Source organism: Sinocyclocheilus rhinocerous, unplaced genomic scaffold (assembly GCF_001515625.1).
Source record: "Sinocyclocheilus rhinocerous isolate Xijiao unplaced genomic scaffold, SAMN03320098_v1.1 scaffold1069, whole genome shotgun sequence".
Classification (NCBI taxonomy): domain Eukaryota; kingdom Metazoa; phylum Chordata; class Actinopteri; order Cypriniformes; family Cyprinidae; genus Sinocyclocheilus; species Sinocyclocheilus rhinocerous.
The window spans coordinates 1314684-1332928 of NW_015635541.1; the positions used below are offsets into that span (position 1 = coordinate 1314684).

Genomic DNA, 18245 nt, shown 5'->3' on the forward strand with positions numbered 1-18245 from the left:
TGCAGACCCCCAGGACTCCCGGACCCCTCCATCCTCTGCAGAACCTGGCTTTGAGGGCCCTTTATTCTCTGATCTGTCCCTTTGAATTCTGCTCCATGACCACAATCTTTTCAAGGGTCTCTTAAAGACCCGCCTGTGATTGGGGGAAAGCGCAATCCAAACTGAAGTGCGTTTCCCGCAAGCATGCCTGACTCCATGGCTGCCTTGCAAGTGTGGCGTCCCTTCAGCCGTGCCAGACAGTGAGCCTAATATAGTGAAAATGTGATCTTGCATTTCCAGGGATAATAAATAAATTGGTTCACAGTCCGGTGTGTCCAAGTGGTTTTTGTGGAACTCATTTGCCAGCGAAAGTACTTATTTTGGGTCTATCTCAAGTCAAATCTGCGGTAAGAAATGTACCCCTGTATTCCATCACATTTCAGCGACTATGTGATTGTATAACAAACTTCCCTTTAGATATGCTGTCGGTGGAATTGCATTTTGTGATTCAATCCTTAGACTCCAAACATAAAATTGTAACATCGTCAGGCCATGTATAGGAAGTCAGAGGCCTCGTAGACAAGAAAACTAAACATCTTTTAGATCTTGATTTTCACTTATAAACAACATACTATAAGACTTAAAGTAAAGAAAATTCAAGGAATAAATTGAAGGGAACACAATTCGTCAATAAGTTCAAAATGTAAATGTTTAGAGAACACACAATATTAGAGAACACTTCAAAGTTTGAAAATACAACTTCCAACCGATCTCAACTGTTACTGTAACTTCTGATTGCACTGCAAAAAAGCGCTGTTCTTCCTCAGAATTTTTTTTGTCCTGTTTTCCAGTACAAATGTCTAGAGATTCGTAAATCTAGATACATTTACTTTAGAAACACAATGACATGAGATAAGAAGTCTTGTGGATCTGCCAATGGGCTCATAAACATCTACTTAATTCAAAGGGAATAAGTTTTCATACCTCATTGATAGATGATATCCAGATATTCGTATTGGATAACAAGACAAAAATACCATGAAAGATATTAATTTGTAGCAATGCATGCAACATTTGCCATGCCATGACTTTATGAATTTAAGATGTTTTGCTCTTTAAAGCCTTAATTTGCGGACCCTTCCATTTTTACACAAGACCTTCAGAAACTCTGTATACAAACAAGCATTGGATTTATCTGGTCATGTGGCAGACAATTAAAAACTATCATTAAGCAGAACATGTACAAAGGAGTTCACATGGTTACAAATTTGCTTATTAGATTAGTGACCTAGAAATAGTGTTTTTTATAATTCATTTTATGACACAGTACTCCTTTGTTTTAAACTTGTCAAAAGCACAAAACAAAAATGTTTATTTTCATGCTTTTAATTAGATCCTGAATCACAGATTTTCAATGTGGACCCCAATATCTGTCCAATCCAGAAACTCCAATAGATTTCAGATGTATAAACATTTTATGGTTATTATCTGCATTTGAAAATGTTCACAATACTTTGAAATGCACAAAACACATTGGATCATTTGTGACATTTAACTCTTGAAAAAAAAAAAATATTACATCAGTTTGTAAGGAATGTAAAGGCAAACCAAACTATAAAGTATATGCAGCAATGCATGTGGCATTTGAAGTGTTCTATAAGCTAATGCTTTTACTGACATGGCAGATATGAACTTACATTCTTATATCACAGTCATTCTGTTAGGATTGTTTGCCCATCACAACCAAATGACATTAACTGTACCTCAGAGCAGAGAACTTCCATCTAAAACACAGAAAAACAATCTCCATGGATATTATTGTTCCCAACCGAAACAAATTTGGCCCTATTTGTACACATATTTCTATTGTGCACTGTGTTAACATTCACATTTTCTTTTAAAATAACATTTACTATGAAGAAATAAACATCCCGTGCCCTCATTTGACCAGAGCGTTCTCTCCATTCTTCAGGGTTTCCTTGCCCGACTTATCAAGAATTTACTGAGCATATCTGGGCATTGGGCCACCTCTCCAGCACCCTGAAACTAACCCTTTTAATAGTCACTTCAAATCCTTTCTTTAAGCGTTTGGCTGAAAGTGCACTTCCAGCGGTGCTTGAACTTAATCTCTAAATGCTAAGCCAATCACAAAGCTGGAGAAAGTTGAAGTGTAGAGTTGAATAGCCAATTAACACAGTCCTGCATGCTGATGAAGCCTGCTGAAGGAGTTTGTCTTTTACCAAACTACAATGAAAAGCATGTCCATATAATGAGAACTTGCTCACACAGCAGTTTCCACTAATTACATCTGATAGTAAGGAGCTATATTCAACTAAGGCTTATTTATTATTAGACTGGAATTAAATTACAGCCATAAAACGCTGAGTTTTTATAAATATCCCTTTGACCCCAAAAAATAGTAAAAAGAAAATAAATGCCAGTTGATTTTTTATTGCTATTACATATACTAATTCATTAAATAAATCCAAATCGCATATGTAATAAAAAAGGAATGAATGAATGATTGCATGCATGCATGCCAAAAATTTAAAACAAAAACACCTGTGACCTTGTCTTGGTGAAGTAAGAGTGAATTATATATTGTTTTTGATTTATTATTATGTCTCTGTGTATCAAATGCCACAAAGTATTATTCCTATCAATACATAAACCGCACAAAGTTGACTTTTTTTGGGATCTCTTGGTATCAGATTTATATGCTGATTTCTGAAAATTCCTCATGGTCACAAAATATCATCGGAATATTTGCCCCAATAACATTCCTCATCATCACTATAATCTCATTTATATCCGCTGCGGTGATTATTGATTTCTAAAGAGCATAAAATTGTGCCTCTTTCAGTCTTTGACACAATCTGGGCAACACACAACAGGACAGAACGAGTTTCCATTTCTAGAGAGCGAGTGATTATAGTTCAGTCCCACAGAGATCAGTCCTGGATGAAAAATTTTATGAACTTCGTAAAGAACCAGCTATGGAAATCTATCAGACAAATTTCAACAGACTTTCTACAATAATAAGTATTTCTGTATTTTTTGCAGCATTTGCTGTCACATATAAAACACTTATGCAATGGTCAGACACTCTCTGCCAGCTTGTAAAACTCCAAGAAGTAAACATTCAAAGAGCCTGCCAACCACATTTTGTTAGCTTTCTAGATTTACTGTAACCACTATTTGCTGTGTCATTTGTATGCCGCCCATCTGATGAACTATTCCTGGCCTGTTTCCTTTTTCTCTCCACTTGTACTAAGGTCTAAAGATAACTCATCAAAACCAATCCTTTGGAGGATTTTTGAAAAAAACATTTTTCATAATTCATATTTTCATAATATAGAAAAAAATCTATCTATCTATCTATCTATCTATCTATCTGCTTTTTCCAACACAGACAATACAAAAAGGAAAGCCAACTGAAATGCACATTCGGTAAAATGTATAAAACCTGAGCTAATAGATAAAGATCTATCAGTAAGTTTGCTCAATTTGGCCGGCTGTAATATGGCAGTACGGCCCCCTGCTGCTGGGTGGCTGTGGGTTGAATTTTGGGCCCCACGGTGTGACAGCGAACGATAGAAGGAGACAGAGAGAAAGTCGGTTTCTATTCACATCCAGCGGCAGCATTAGCATATCTCAAACAGCACAGCCCAAAAGCCCTGACCACCTGTAGATGAATCTTTTTTCCGCCTTCTGATTATTTCCTAATAAAGTGGAATGTGAAAGGCCGGGGCAGAGGATGTGTGTGGAAAATGTGTGTGTGTTCTCTTCTCTAAAGAGAAACTGAATGAGCCCAGCGCACTCCACACACGCATTGTGCTGCAGGACAGCGCGTGGTCTGCCTGTAGAAGTGTCTGCGAGGGGGGTGGGCTGCGGGGGTTCCGCCCACTGCGCAGCAGTTGGCTGTGGCTGGGAAGGGGGCGGGGCTTAGAGTGGACAGGGGAAACCAGTGGGAGGTGGGTGGGCGAGATTTACTAAGGGGTTGTCAGCTCATAGGGCCCTGAGTCCACTGGCTTTTATACACTAGGTGCACTTGAGTCAAGCTAGAGAAGAGCTGAGCTCTGAGATCTGCCACTACTGCCTGCTACCAGGAGTTTAAGTGCATTAAACTGCAGGACAACCAGAAGGAAACAGGGAAAACCCAGCACTTTTTGTTCTTTTTTTTTCAAACACAACAAAAAAAAGGATTAAAATTCATCTTTTTGAACCAACTCCCCCAATTCCTCTTCTGAATTACACCAGGACTTTAAAAGCATGGCAGAGCAGAAGAGGCAGGTGTCTCTGACCCAGGCTGTGACCCTAGCGCTGGTTCTGCTCACCTCAGCCGCTTCGGCAGAGGAGTACGACTACTACAGCTGGCAATCGGACAATTTCCACAACGGCCGCTTCTATGCCAAGCAGCCACAGTGTGTGGATATTCCAGCCGACCTGCGGCTCTGCTACAACGTGGGCTACAAAAAGATGCGCCTGCCAAACCTACTGGACCATGAGACCATGCCTGAGGTCAAGCAGCAGGCGGGCAGCTGGGTGCCCCTTCTGGCAAAGCGATGCCATGCTGACACGCAGGTGTTCCTCTGCTCTCTTTTTGCTCCAGTGTGCCTGGACCGGCCCATCTACCCCTGCCGGTCTCTGTGCGAGGCGGTGCGGGACAGCTGCGCTCCGGTCATGGAGACCTACGGCTTTCCCTGGCCGGAGATGCTGCAGTGCGAGAAGTTTCCCATCGACAACGATCTGTGCATTCCCATGCAGTTCTCTGCGGGTCACGCCACTCAGACTCCAGGTAGGATCTAAAAGAACATTGTATTATTGATTCAAATGTTATTGATTCATTCAAAGAAAAGCAGAAAATAATTTACACAGGGGGCATTTCATGAAATTTTCACAAAAATAAGAAAAAATAAATAAAGGAATTTGAACAGCATCACACTGATCAAAACCAAATGTGCCAGTGTTTTTAATAAAACACAGAAATATCCAAGTTATATTTCATCATATCCATAATATTTAAGCATGGTTTCTTAATAAAAAATTTTATGCGATATAAAAAGCATCATTGCTTCAGTCTTGCCTTTTTGTTTAAAAAGTGGAAAAGTTATAATCATTAAGCCTCCATAAATCTATACAATAGGGCCCATTGGTGGACTTCCTCTTGCTTTATTTAGCCTGAGGCTCTTGAGAAAGTAAAATTAAGGAAAGCTCTCGGAAGGACAAAAAACTTTCACTATCTAAAGCAAACATCTCATGTGGAATGTGGAGAGGAGCTTTCCTGCTGCGCCCTGCCTCTCTCTCTTTGTTTAATCGTGCATTTAGGTTTCCAATTAGCCAGGCAGCCAAACCCTTTGGATCACTAATTAGTCTGAAAAGTTGTACATTACTTTGTCTCACTGAGATGAGAAGGACTATTGTAACAGACAGAGGAAGGACAAGAGTAGTTAGTGCTCAAGGGAAGGTTGAGGATTGCGTTGAGCCATACTAATAGCACAATACGCTATAAAAATACCTAAAAAAAAAAAAAAAAAAGGGGAGCAGTATGACCCAAACAAGTTTAGGGACATCACAGTGAGCAGAAAACTTATCTAAAGTGGAATAGGAGGTAATAATATATATATATATATATTTAATCAATTAAATAAATGAAAAACTAAAGAAAAAAATTAATTCAAAATTAAAGCAAATTTTCTTTATTATTATTCTAAAAATGCAAAATAATTAGAGGTAAAATGAAGGATTTTGGTTAGTCTGTAGTCATAATTAGCTTTATATAAAAACAACATAAGTCTGGTATGCCTCCAAGTAAATGTGTGCGTAAACATGCACACAGCTTCTCTTTTCACTACTAAGACTTGATGGATTACAATGTTCTCAAAGAAGAAAAAAAGCGACTTTTGAAAAAATGTGACTCCACAACACTGTTTTCATACTTCCAAGTTAAGTAGCTTGGCTTCTGTTGGAAAAAATAAGCTCCTTAAAATTGCAGCATACTCAAGAGCAAGTACAGAAAGAGTGGGACCTTTGAGACAATATCAATTACAAACCATAGCCGTTCTGAAATGACATGATACTGAAAGCTTGAAAACTAGCAGAAGTCAAATGTGCTTTCCACATCACAGCTGGATGGGAAAGTAGCTCGCGGCCAAGCGTTTCCAGCGATGTGTGTTTTGGTGAGTGTGCACATCGACGTGAAACAGGACTCTAGAGATAACATGACAGCACAAACCCTCACTTGACACGGTCAGTCGCTCCGGCCTGCAGCCGTCAGCTCCAGCACACACGAGCGGCGGACCAGGGACATGAAGAGCTGTTTTTTCCCCTGTGGTTTGAGGTGAAATCCTGGGACGGGGCCCATTCACAGCCAGAGCCACAGACATGCATCACGGGCTGTGTCTGGAGACTGACAGTAAATGATACATTCCAGTAAATCACATTAGACAGAGCAGCAAAAAGCCTCTTTAAACAATAATGTTCATTCTACAAATTCAAAAACACTGGCTCCTCGGAAAATATGATAATATTTTTACATTAATTATAAAAAGTGACATATTTCATGCTTAAATTCTGTGAGTTAAAACCTAAAACGTGTCAGTTTTTATGAAAATGTTTAAAAAATTTCTACTATCGTAGTTTAATACGCAGAGACAACTAATTAGGGATGCAACGATTAACCGCGAGTCGGTTGAAAATCGATTCAAATCGGTTGAGATGCTAAACCAATCGCGATTCATTTAGGTGTAGGAGTTTATATGAATGTATGTCTGAGGGGAACTTACTGTCTTTAGAAAAGTTTAGATGGTATTTTTTCTTTTCATCTTGCCTCTGTATAACGCATATTAAAGTTCATAAGTGCAGCAGCTGCTTTGTTTACAGCGGAAACCAATGAAACGCTTTAAGCGCCACCTGCTGGCAGAGAGTGAATCTGCGGCTCATTCAGCTCTGCTGTTTCATGCAGATATTTGTATCTATAGTGTTATGCAAATCTTCCCACACAGTGACGTAGACATGGGGCGTGGACGAGTCTTAACTTTTATAAAGAATATCTCTTTGGGTTTGAGACTTTAGTCTTTGCAACTTTAGGGATCTTATCTATTCACGAACAGCTTGTAACACTCCAAAGAGAAAGGAAAACTTTAAATCGCATCATATGACCCCTTTAAAGGGTTAGTTCACCCAAAAAATGACCTAAAAAAAGACCTTCGTTTATCTTTATCTTAATTTGTGTTCCGAAGATGAACGAAGGTCTTATGGGTTTGGAATGACATGATGGTGAGTAATTAATGACAGAATTTTCAGTTTTGGGTAAACTTTCCCTTTAAATCACCCATTATATGCTTTTTTTTTTCTGTAACAGCATTTCGTAACAGCAAAAATGTATAAGGTATTGTAAATATCAAACCCTTTTTTTGACCAATAATTTATGAAAATAACCTTGTTGCGAAAACAGTTCAGCCTTTTAGTTAAAATATATTTTAATTAAATCACTAATTAAATGTTGCTTAAATGTGTGGTTTACATGTGGCCACAAAAGTTTGTCACTAATCACTAAATAAAACAAAAACTAAATCTAAATAAATAAGTAATGAATAAATGCCATTCAGTCATAAATAATATGACTGAATCAACCGAATCAGTACAGTAGGATATATAACTTTTAGGTTAAACTTTTATGGTCAGTAAACTTGAATAAAAACAGTTCGGGGTTCCCACGTGAACTACATTTTTAGGTTACCTGACAACAGGTTTTACATCGCAGAAACCGGTTTAGGACTGAGCTGTTAAGCATGTCACTAAAGCACTCTTGCTGATTAAAAAGTTTCCTTTTAGAAGCAGTTCTGTTGAGTCCTTACGCATGTTTCAATGAACATGAGAAGGAATTCAACAGGAAATTTAGGGAATAGATTACAAAAAAAGCCAGTATTGCTCTGATATCACTCAATTTCTGAATTGGCACTTCTTGCAGAAACTCGGTTTGCAGAATTACCCTCGCTCAGTCTCCTGACACATGCTTTGGCTCCGATTCCACCAGGCGTCCCGCCAGCAAGCCACCCTGCAAAACAGAATAAATCTCTCTGCAGTGCAAATAAGACATTTCAGCTTCAAGTATACAGTTCGCTACAGCCTGCGAGTATGAAACAAAGTGTCCTCCACAACATGCTCAGTGTGTGCAAGCCACCGCACACGTCACGTCTCCGACTCGCCGAATATTGAATGGATGGGAATGTCTGCTCAGGGACCAATTGACGGTTGAAACTTAAAAAGGGGTTCAACTCCCCATGACCTGTGCACTGAAGCCTGGTGAACTTTGACCCCTCTCCTCATTATCTACCGCTATGGCTGTGCTCGAGGCTGGGGTGATAAACTCTGACCCTTAGTTTTTAACCTGGAAGGGGGAGTCTGGAGACGAGCCATGTAAGTTCTTGTTACCAGATGCTTTTGTTTTGTGAACTCGAGGGAGGACCTGTGCTGAGTAAATGACAAAATCATATTCGCCACCTCAGAGATCAGGTCTAACACACATCATTGTGTGGGTGATGTCAGTGGAGAATTTCAAGCTTCAGCCAATCTGGTCACGGTTTGTTCTGTTAGAACCACCACCAAACAGGGATCGAATAGAGCTTCCTGTATTTTTTGCTGAACATATGAATGACTTTTCCAAACCTTAACAAGCCACATCCTGCATTCTTCCTAATTACTCAGTTAAGCGGATCGATGACATGATAGAAGCATGGAAGCTTTCGCAACTGGAATATATACGCCTGATACTTTGCTTACAAAAATGACAAAAAATAAATAAATCCTGTAGAAAACAAAAACCAATATCAACTGACAACTGTTACCAGTTGTCAAAGAAGAGATGGAGGTAAATATTGTTCAACTAAATATTTGTCGAAAATCTAATAAAAAAATTAATTTGATCAAAAATATTGAAAAACAGTATTACTGTGAAATGTTAAACATTAATTTAAATTAAATTATTCCAAAAACTCCAATCTCCAGTCTTCAGTTTCACATGATCCTTCAGAAATCCTATTAATATGCTTATTTGGTGCTTTCATTTTTTTCATGGAAACCATGATACATTTTTCAGAATAGAAAACAATAGAAAATTCAAAAGAACATGCAAAGTAAAATGATGAAGATATTATCAAGTTTAATTTTATTAATAAAGAAAAATATTGGCCATTATATGATTGTTATGCCAATTAAGTAAGGGTTGTGCAAGAAAAACTATTTGCCTGTGGGGTATAAGAAAATTCACAAATTAGCTTCTCACATAAATTAATAATTTTTAATGATGTTTATCACTGAAAAACAAGAAAAAAAATACTAAATAGTAATGTTTTTTTGTGGTCCCACTTTATATTAAGTGGCCTTAACTACTATGTACTTACATCAAAAATTAAGTACAATGTACTTATTGCGTTCATATTGCAAAACACTTTTGCTGCTATTGAGGTGGGATACGGGTAAGGTTAGGTATTGATAAATGTGAAATTGTGTATATGTACAGTAAGCGTGTTATACAGTAATATAAAAGTCCACTGAACAGAAAGCTGATACCCCAGTAGGTGTCACAATAAACAACTGTAGCTTCACTCGCCATGTGTGACGTCTACAGTTAAAAATAAGATCAGCAAATAACTATCAGCTCCAAGAAGGTCACGTACAGCTGTTTGCATGTTCCAGTGAACATTTTCACTGTCAAACTGCTGAGAAGTATGTTTTCACAGTGACCTATTAAAAGTTTACCCCTGCATTCGTCTTCGTACGTCTGCGGTGAGTGTGAAATACTCTGGTTTCTATAACATCCTGAGACATCCTGTGTTGGAGAGGCCAAAAATATTTTCTCAGGTCCAGTGATATGCAGTTGTACATACACTAGTGACAGTACAGATCTATAGGGATGTGATTTCACAGTGATAAACCACTGAAAGTCTTAATCTTGTTTTATAACTTCCCTTCCTCTGCAAGGAAATAAAACTAGCAGCTGCCAAACCTCTCCCTCTCATGGCTTCAAACGCTGCGGATTAAGCTCTATTAGGCACTGGCCTGCTGCCCCCGCATGAGTCCAGCACTGCAATGTAACTGCACAAAACCAAACCCCCTTCTAGAGCTGTTAGAATTTCCACCCTTTGTTTGTTTGTGGTTAACCGAAGATAGGCCTCACTGAGTACATCTTTCACTGTACTCATGTATCATTGCTACTCACCTCACATAACAGTTCAGTGCACCAACAAAGAAACAAAATAATAATGAACTTATTCATAACCTTTCAATTATACCTGTAAACAGGAGTGAACAAAACTCACTCTATGTGTTTAATCATCCCAAGCAGTCTGACACAGCAAGATTGGTTCAAATAATGGCACAAGTGGCATGAGGCAGGACTGTTTGTTAGACAAAAATACATGTAGTAAGGTTGAACTAGTCATATTACAGGTAAATGATATTTCTGACTTGAATGATGTTACCACTTGAAGCATGCAATATTTTCAGATTTCCCAAAAACACGTCTTACAGTTATTTTTAAATACCAAAAAGTTTTGGCTAAATGCTCTAGACACTAACTTTCCCTTTCTTTACCCTGTAGTTTCAAAAGTGTGTCCACCCTGTGACAATGAGTTGAAAGCCGACACCATAATGGAGCACTACTGCGCCAGTGATTTTGGTAAGATATTAACTTTTATTGAGACATTACATTTGACAACTTCCATAACTTGTCTCTAGAGGAATAATCTCTTTATAATAACATAAAAATATGTGATTAAAAAATTGATGAGAAAGGCTGCGGTTTGCTTGCATGGGAAAGTGGCCACATTAATATTTAGGGTGAACATAAAAAATGACCTCATGAGAAAAAACAGATACAATATGAGGTGGTTCTGCTATGCATTGCGTTAACATTACTGTGCAATAATATAAGATTATTATTATTAAAAATAATAAAATAAAATAATATTTTTTATGATTAATATTAATACTAAACTCATATATATATATAGTATTATTATTAAAAATAAACATCTATATAATTTTATTATTATTTTTAATAATAATAATGTCATATTGCATGGTAATGTTAATGCAATGCATTGCAGAGCCACTTCATACTGTATCTGTATTTTCTCATTTATATATATTAACAAAACATTTTATTACTGTAACAGTTTTCAAAGCATGGGACACATTCACAAGTTTGGAATGGACATCCAGTTTTAAACGGTATCGGAGGATTCCTGTTGTAATAGTTTTGGATTCTTTATGGTTCGTTTAAAGTGATGTATTCTGACAGGAGTTCCATTGATCTGTCAAAGCTGAATCTCTAGAATGAGTCTCTGGCATTGAATAAAAGAGTTTCAAGGTTAAAAGTCATTTGAAATCCTTCCCTATAGAGAGCAGAGGATTACAGCACAGTAGAGCCACACATACGCCTGACTTATCTTTGGCTGTGAGGCCTATTGCTCTTGGATGTGCATGCATTTTCCTTAATAACTATGACAGATGACACTAGAAAATATTGTTAGTAGTAGCCTGAGTGTTCGATTTTGTAGATTTTATACATTAAAATCAGAAAGCGAAGTCCAGGCATCACAAAAATAATTTTTAGAGAGTGTTAAAAAAATTCCATTATTTCTGGCTCTTAAGATCTAATACTCCACATACTAATAGCATAATGCATGGCAGGATATTACAGCTTGATTAATTTCTTCCCCTGATCGCCATCTCATGCCATTTTACTGGTACCTGCTCACATGACTTGTTGTTTGTTGACTAGTGCTGTACAGTTTATTAAGATTGTAAGCTTAATTGCGTGCTCTATTAGTCTTGATGTTATGGCCAGTGTAGCAGTAATCAGTGTATCAACACATACTGGACAGCAACACACTTATCAAACAATTTAAGGTTTGTGCAGACAGCTGCAGCTGATTTTAATATTTTATATAGTGCTAAGGAAATTAATTGTTTTTAAGTTTGTTTTTGAGATTTTAAATGACTCGGTTTTGTTTATATGTGATTTGTCACTCTCCTTTTTTAGTGAGAGCCTTTTTATGTCACAGAAAAGTTCTCAGGTCCTCAAATAAATAAAAAATGTGAAAATAATTTATGTAATAAAATTCCTTCAAATATTTAGTATTTTCAGTGATTACAGTTAAGTACAATGACTAATGACTGAATTTAAAAAGTTGGTGATCTATTTCTTTTAGGACAGAACAGAGTATCCCACTATAAAAGGGATAGTAAAATAAAATAAAAATAAATAAATAAAACAAACTCTGTCATGTTGTTCCACCCTCATGTTGTTCCAAACGTCTATAGCTTTTCCTTCTTTTCAGGGACACAAAAGAAGATATTTTGAACAATGTCTTTTTCACCCTCCATACATTAAAAGACAATGTGTTCCAATGTAAATCATTATTGAGAAAAAAAGACAAACTCTAATCTTCAATCAAACTAAATACACATTACACAATTGTGTTATTTTCATTCCTTCATATTTTATTTTAAAAAGCTTCTTTCACTTTTGCAGCATTAGTGTGGGCAACAACTCTTTAAACCTAATATGTATAAGCACCATTTTATTTAAAAAAATTTAAAGGGTGGGAAAAAAGTATTTAAAGGGTGGGAAAAAAAACTGTGACCTTATGGGTTTTAACTCATGTTTTCCTCTCTTTAATGGTGATTTTAACCTTAAAGATGAATGATTTTTAATCACGTTATATAAAGAATGCCTAATTAGGCTAAAGCGCAGCAATAGAGACTCGTTTCTTTAAAGATTCATCACAGCTCTGCACTGACAGGCCTTTGAGTTAAACAAAAGCCAGCATAATTAGAGCATTACCCTGAATCAGCTAATTGTATATACAGTATATATAATTTCTAACATTATAAATGCTATTAAAATGGTCCAGAATGACTTCAGTGTTTATGTTGGTCTACAATTTTAATCGTTTTCGCAGGCTAGGCTAAAATTTTGACCCAGGTCAGTTAGAAAATAGAGTAGTAATTATTGTTTAATAATGCAAAACAATAATGTGAATTGTTTGTTTTGACGTCACCTGCCAATGTAGAATATTTTCAACACTAAATGTTATTCCATCTGTCTCTATTGATAACCCCTCACCCCCAAAGCCCTATTCAAGACTATTGGTTTGGCTCTGGCTTTGCACATATAGGCAAGGTTTGGTTTCCGAATTATTGAAAGAAGGCTGCAAATGCTCAAGTTGACACTTTTCCTCCTTGCCTTCCTTCATCTGCTGTCAGACCTACTGCCAGCAATTTAAAGCAGCTCTTGTGGTTTCGGCTTGTCACCACGATATTGCCCAGGCGTGCTCACTCCCCACAAGCATTATGGGTCATGAGCGATCACCTGAATCAGAGAGAAAAACCCCATGTCCAGTTGAACTACAGTTAGCAGTTACAGTTATTTTGTGATTTTTCAAGTACTTAGATGTGACTTCAAGTTAATGTGTGCCTTTTTACAGTGAAATCTTTTAAAATACATTAAATCTGTCTGCTATATAAAGAGAGACCGATATAAACATCATTCATTTGAATCCCAATTTTCCCAAAAAGTGTAAATAAACACTGTGGCTCTGGGAGACTTCAGACCTTTTTGTTTGTTTGAGTGGCCTGACACAGCAACAGCACTACTTTCTAAACAACAAGACTTCTTATAGACTTACACTGAAGGAGGGACCTTTCTATAGGCACAAGAAATTAATAAAGAATTGGCAGCACTTTTGATTTGACTAAGCAACCACCAAAACAACTTAGCAACCACAATACATTAAAAAGGTCCTAGAATTGTGGCATCATGTACTCACATTTTCTTTCGGCCTTCTTTCTCCATCTTTAATTTACTTATCTTGTCATACACTCTTTTCAGTTTCTTTTTTTTTTTAAATTCAAGTTTATACTTTCAATTCAGATATTTAATCTTTTTTTCCTGTAAGAAATCTCATAAGATTTAAAATAATATTTATGCCAATACCAAACATCCCCATGCGGATGAACTAAAACTGTTATCAGTGAGACCATTTAAATGTTCACTTCCAGAGATGCTTGAATGTTTATGATAGTAGACAAAAAAGCAAAGCTTACCCTGATAATGCTTTCAAATTCTCTAGATGTTTGAGGACAAATGCTGTCATTGATTAATGTGCTTTAAACAAGCTTGCAGCATGAGTTCTGTTTCACAGTATCAATTACAGGTTTTACTTATCACTTTCATATTTAATGTCAAATGCAACTTTTTCACTTTTTTTTAAAATTTTGATTTGAAGCAGAGCTGCCTCTTTAAAATGGTTTCTAATTGATTAAATTGTTGCAAATCATGTGTATTAATTAATTTGATCACATTTTTAATAAATAAAAGTCAGGTAAGTTCAGTCACAATAATGAAAAATTACATATGCAATTTTAAAACTGATTATCTGAAATGGGGTCTCTCTATAAATAAACGACAATGAATATGCTTCCAACATGATGTTTTTGGTGATTTTGTTTCAATCACTAAAAGCAAATAATAATAATAATTAGGAAAATGAAGAAAAAAATATTCAAAGAAAAACATTTTGGTGGCTTATGTGCTCAGCTACTGAAGGGGTGTTCACTTTTCACATCTGTCTTTGAAACTTTCCGTTCTACTCTCTGTCCTCTCCCGGGTGAGTGCAATTAGTGCTGTCCATGTTTAAATGATGCTCCTCCGGGGAGGTGTAAACTATTCCAGCATTCTGGATAGCTTTGGTTCTTCCTGTGTGCTCTTCGTGGAAGGTCTTGTTGCTTGAGACAGCAGAAATATATGGGAGAACCGGAGTGTGACCAAGGGTCCCATGAGAAGATTTTCCATTCTTTCCAGGCGACAAATAGAACCCAGACTTTTTTTTCCAAAAGGTCTCTCTGGTCTTTCCTTGATGTTTTTAAATGGATAGTTCACTCATAAATGAAAATTTTGTCATCATTTACTCACCCTCATGTTGTTCCAAACCCATATGCTGGTTCACAAGATAATTTTTGAAAAGCTTATCATTTTTAAATCATAAAAACGGAAAGAAATATAACAGTTAAACACTATTTAACTTGTTTACCTGCTTGTCATGTGACCATTAACCGACATCAGAGAACCGTGAACATGCAAATATGTTGTAAATTACTGAAAGTTATCTATACTTTATCTACAGCACTCAAGATGAAGATTAAAGAGGTGAAAAAGGAAAAAGGCGACCGCAAGCTCATCGCAGCACAAAAGACCCATATGCTGGTTCACAAGAGAATTTTTGAAAAGCTTATCATTTTTAAATCATAAAAACGGAAAGAAATATAACAGTTAAACACTATTTAACTTGTTTACCTGCTTGTCATGTGACCATTAACCGACATCAGAGAACCGTGAACATGCAAATATGTTGTAAATTACTGAAAGTTATCTATACTTTATCTACAGCACTCAAGATGAAGATTAAAGAGGTGAAAAAGGAAAAAGGCGACCGCAAGCTCATCGCAGCACAAAAGAAGAAGAAGGTTCTGAAGATGGGAATACTGAGGAAGAAAGACCTGAAGAAGCTCACGCTATACATCAAGAATGGAGCAAACTGTCCCTGCTCGCAACTGGACAATCTCGGGAGCAACTTCCTCATCATGGGCCGCAAAGTGGACCAACAGCTACTGCTCATGTCCATCCACAAGTGGGACAAAAAGAGCAAGGAACTCAAGTTTGCCATTAAATACATGAAGTCTCATCAGTGTCCCACCTATCACACGGTCTTCCAGTGACCAATGACTCTTCTGTCTATAGCGGTCCCTGAGTCTTCCAATAACGCTTTCAGAGACCGTATCCATGCCTAATTCCGACAGTTAGTACAGATGTATTTCATTACTCAAGAAATGGCTTTTGGAAACTGCTTAGGACTTAATTCATCAATCTATTACAGCTACATTCTGTTGGCAACTGTATCTACATAAAATTTATTGTTTATGCAGCAATCAGTACACTTATGAGGCTCATGCATATTTTAGTGATACATTCCTGGTTCCCTCATTCAGAGCACAAGCTATGAGACTTTTCGGAAAGACATTGACAACCCTTTTAATCGATGTGAGAAAAAGAAAATTGTGAACAAGAGCTTTAAAGAGTGCAGTCAGTTAATGAGCACATATTTGATTTCAATGGCCAGATCCCAATCAGGAACAAACATAGTGCCAACTGGTTTTTATTTGTATCTTTTATTTTATAGATAAGGAATACATTTTTTTTATGATATACTACGAAGATACAGTCGTGATCATTAGCGCCAGGATGGGACACGACTCCAGTTGTGGCTTGAATCGTGGGAGGTAAGAAAGCTGATGGATTGTAAAGTGTTGGTCAGGACAGTGGCCCAAATACTCCAACCGCAGCACTTTGAGCAAGTCCGGACCATTTCTCTGCTCAACATATCAGCCAAGCTTATGACAGACTCTGGACTCATTCAAGCAGTTTGGTTGGTGAGGTGTTTGTTCATGTTTTCTATTCAGTATGCAACATTATTTTTTTACTAAAATTATTATATATTGCTACAAATATACATACATTACATGGTATGGAAAAAGCATTCCAACATTACATCTGAGTTCACTGTAATAAAAGTTCAAATCTAACTCTGCTAGTTCTGTTTAATCAGAGATCAGGAACCTTTTTAACAATATTATCTTATGTTGTTGGTCACCTTTGCATATCACAAGGATTTTGCCAGTTTGTTATTTATCTTCAGAAATGAAATACCTGTCATTTACTCTCCCTCTAATCATCTCAAACATCTGAATTTCACACAAAAGGATAAATTTACAGTGGAAAATGACTTATATTTTGGCTCTGTCTGGCTTTAGGAGACTTTCTGTCATTTTTGGAGTTTGGCAGCATATACAGTGGGTACGGAAAGTATTCAGACCCCCTTAAATTTTTCACTCTTTGTTATATTGCAGCCATTTGCTAAAATCATTTAAGTTAATTTTTTTTCCTCATTAATGTACACACAGCGCCCCATATTGACAAAATTTAAGGGGGTCTGAATACTTTCCGTACCCACTGTATACCACATTCACTTTCATTGGAATAGAGCATCTCCAAAACATTCCCTGATGATGGCAGAATTTTTGTTTTTGGCTAAACTAACCCTAAGGCAAAGTGCTATTCATTTAAACGACACTGCATGACATAAATACACACCAGAGCCACAAATGGAGATGCAGTGAACTCAGTATAAAACAGGGAATGTTCACAATCAGATAAAGACTCGCATGCATTTCCTTTTGCCAACAGTTGCTCTTAAGAACAAACCTAAGTGCCAACCTGTTTAAACAAGTCAGGCAAATGCCCAATTCAGTGCTACTCTCTGTAAAAGTGAATAGGCAATGAAAAAAGCAGTGGAGTTTATCTGAGATCGAGGAACAAATGCCTCCTCCAGCCTCCAGTGGATACTGGTATTGTGCTTCATGGATAAGCAACCTCTCATTACTGGCCTATTGTTTGTGGGGATCTGCCAGCTCATGCCACCCCCACCCCACATTCAAACACTCTCCACACAGCTTACATCACACCAAACACAACACCACAGTCTGATCTGGGCTCCCTCTACAGAGTCACAGTGCCATCTCAAACATCAGCTGATCACCAGAAGTGTTACAGACACATTCGTGCTGTACAATTACAGGATGTGCACCACCATATAGTTTTATACATACAGTATATGTGCATGTGTTTCTGGATATAGAAATATGTACATATACACAAGATTTTAATACATCTTTGGTTTGGCTACATCTGCTAACAACACATCCTGTTCTAAAAGGTTTAAAAATACTAGCCGGCATGAAATGAAAAGTTCACCCTATATCTGTTTTCTAAATGCATTTAAAATATTTAAAATATGTTGTCCAGTGAAACAACGCTGCAACGTTTCTCTGGTAATGTATGCAGGACTCACATTCAAGCCTTCATTTTTGAGTGCAATGCCCACATCTTAAAATCCAATCAGCAATCGATGCATAGAACCAAGAACCTGCCCTGCATTTTTTTTCTTTTTCGATAATGTTACACTCGGTTGTACATCTATCGCTACTTCTGATTCATCACAAGATTCACTGATAAAATGGTACTTGTTGCAATTTGTTTATAAGAACATAAAGGCTTTCCAGAGTTCTTTAAACTACTACAATATAACTTTTTATTCCAGCAGGTCAAGAGCTAAAGCTATTAAAATGTGTTTATCATTCAC

The 18245-nt window shown here is 37.0% G+C and overlaps 1 protein-coding gene across 1 annotated transcript; it reads left to right on the forward strand.

Annotated features, from left to right (window-relative positions):
- Nucleotides 1-4024: 4024 nt before the first annotated feature.
- Nucleotides 4025-16581, forward strand: LOC107747303 (secreted frizzled-related protein 5-like). The gene is made up of 3 exons (XM_016561774.1): nt 4025-4777; nt 10583-10660; nt 15437-16581. Exons 1-3 carry the CDS (start codon nt 4252-4254, stop codon nt 15763-15765), a joined length of 933 nt encoding a protein of 310 aa, XP_016417260.1. The 5' UTR covers nt 4025-4251; the 3' UTR covers nt 15766-16581.
- Nucleotides 16582-18245: the final 1664 nt, after the last annotated feature.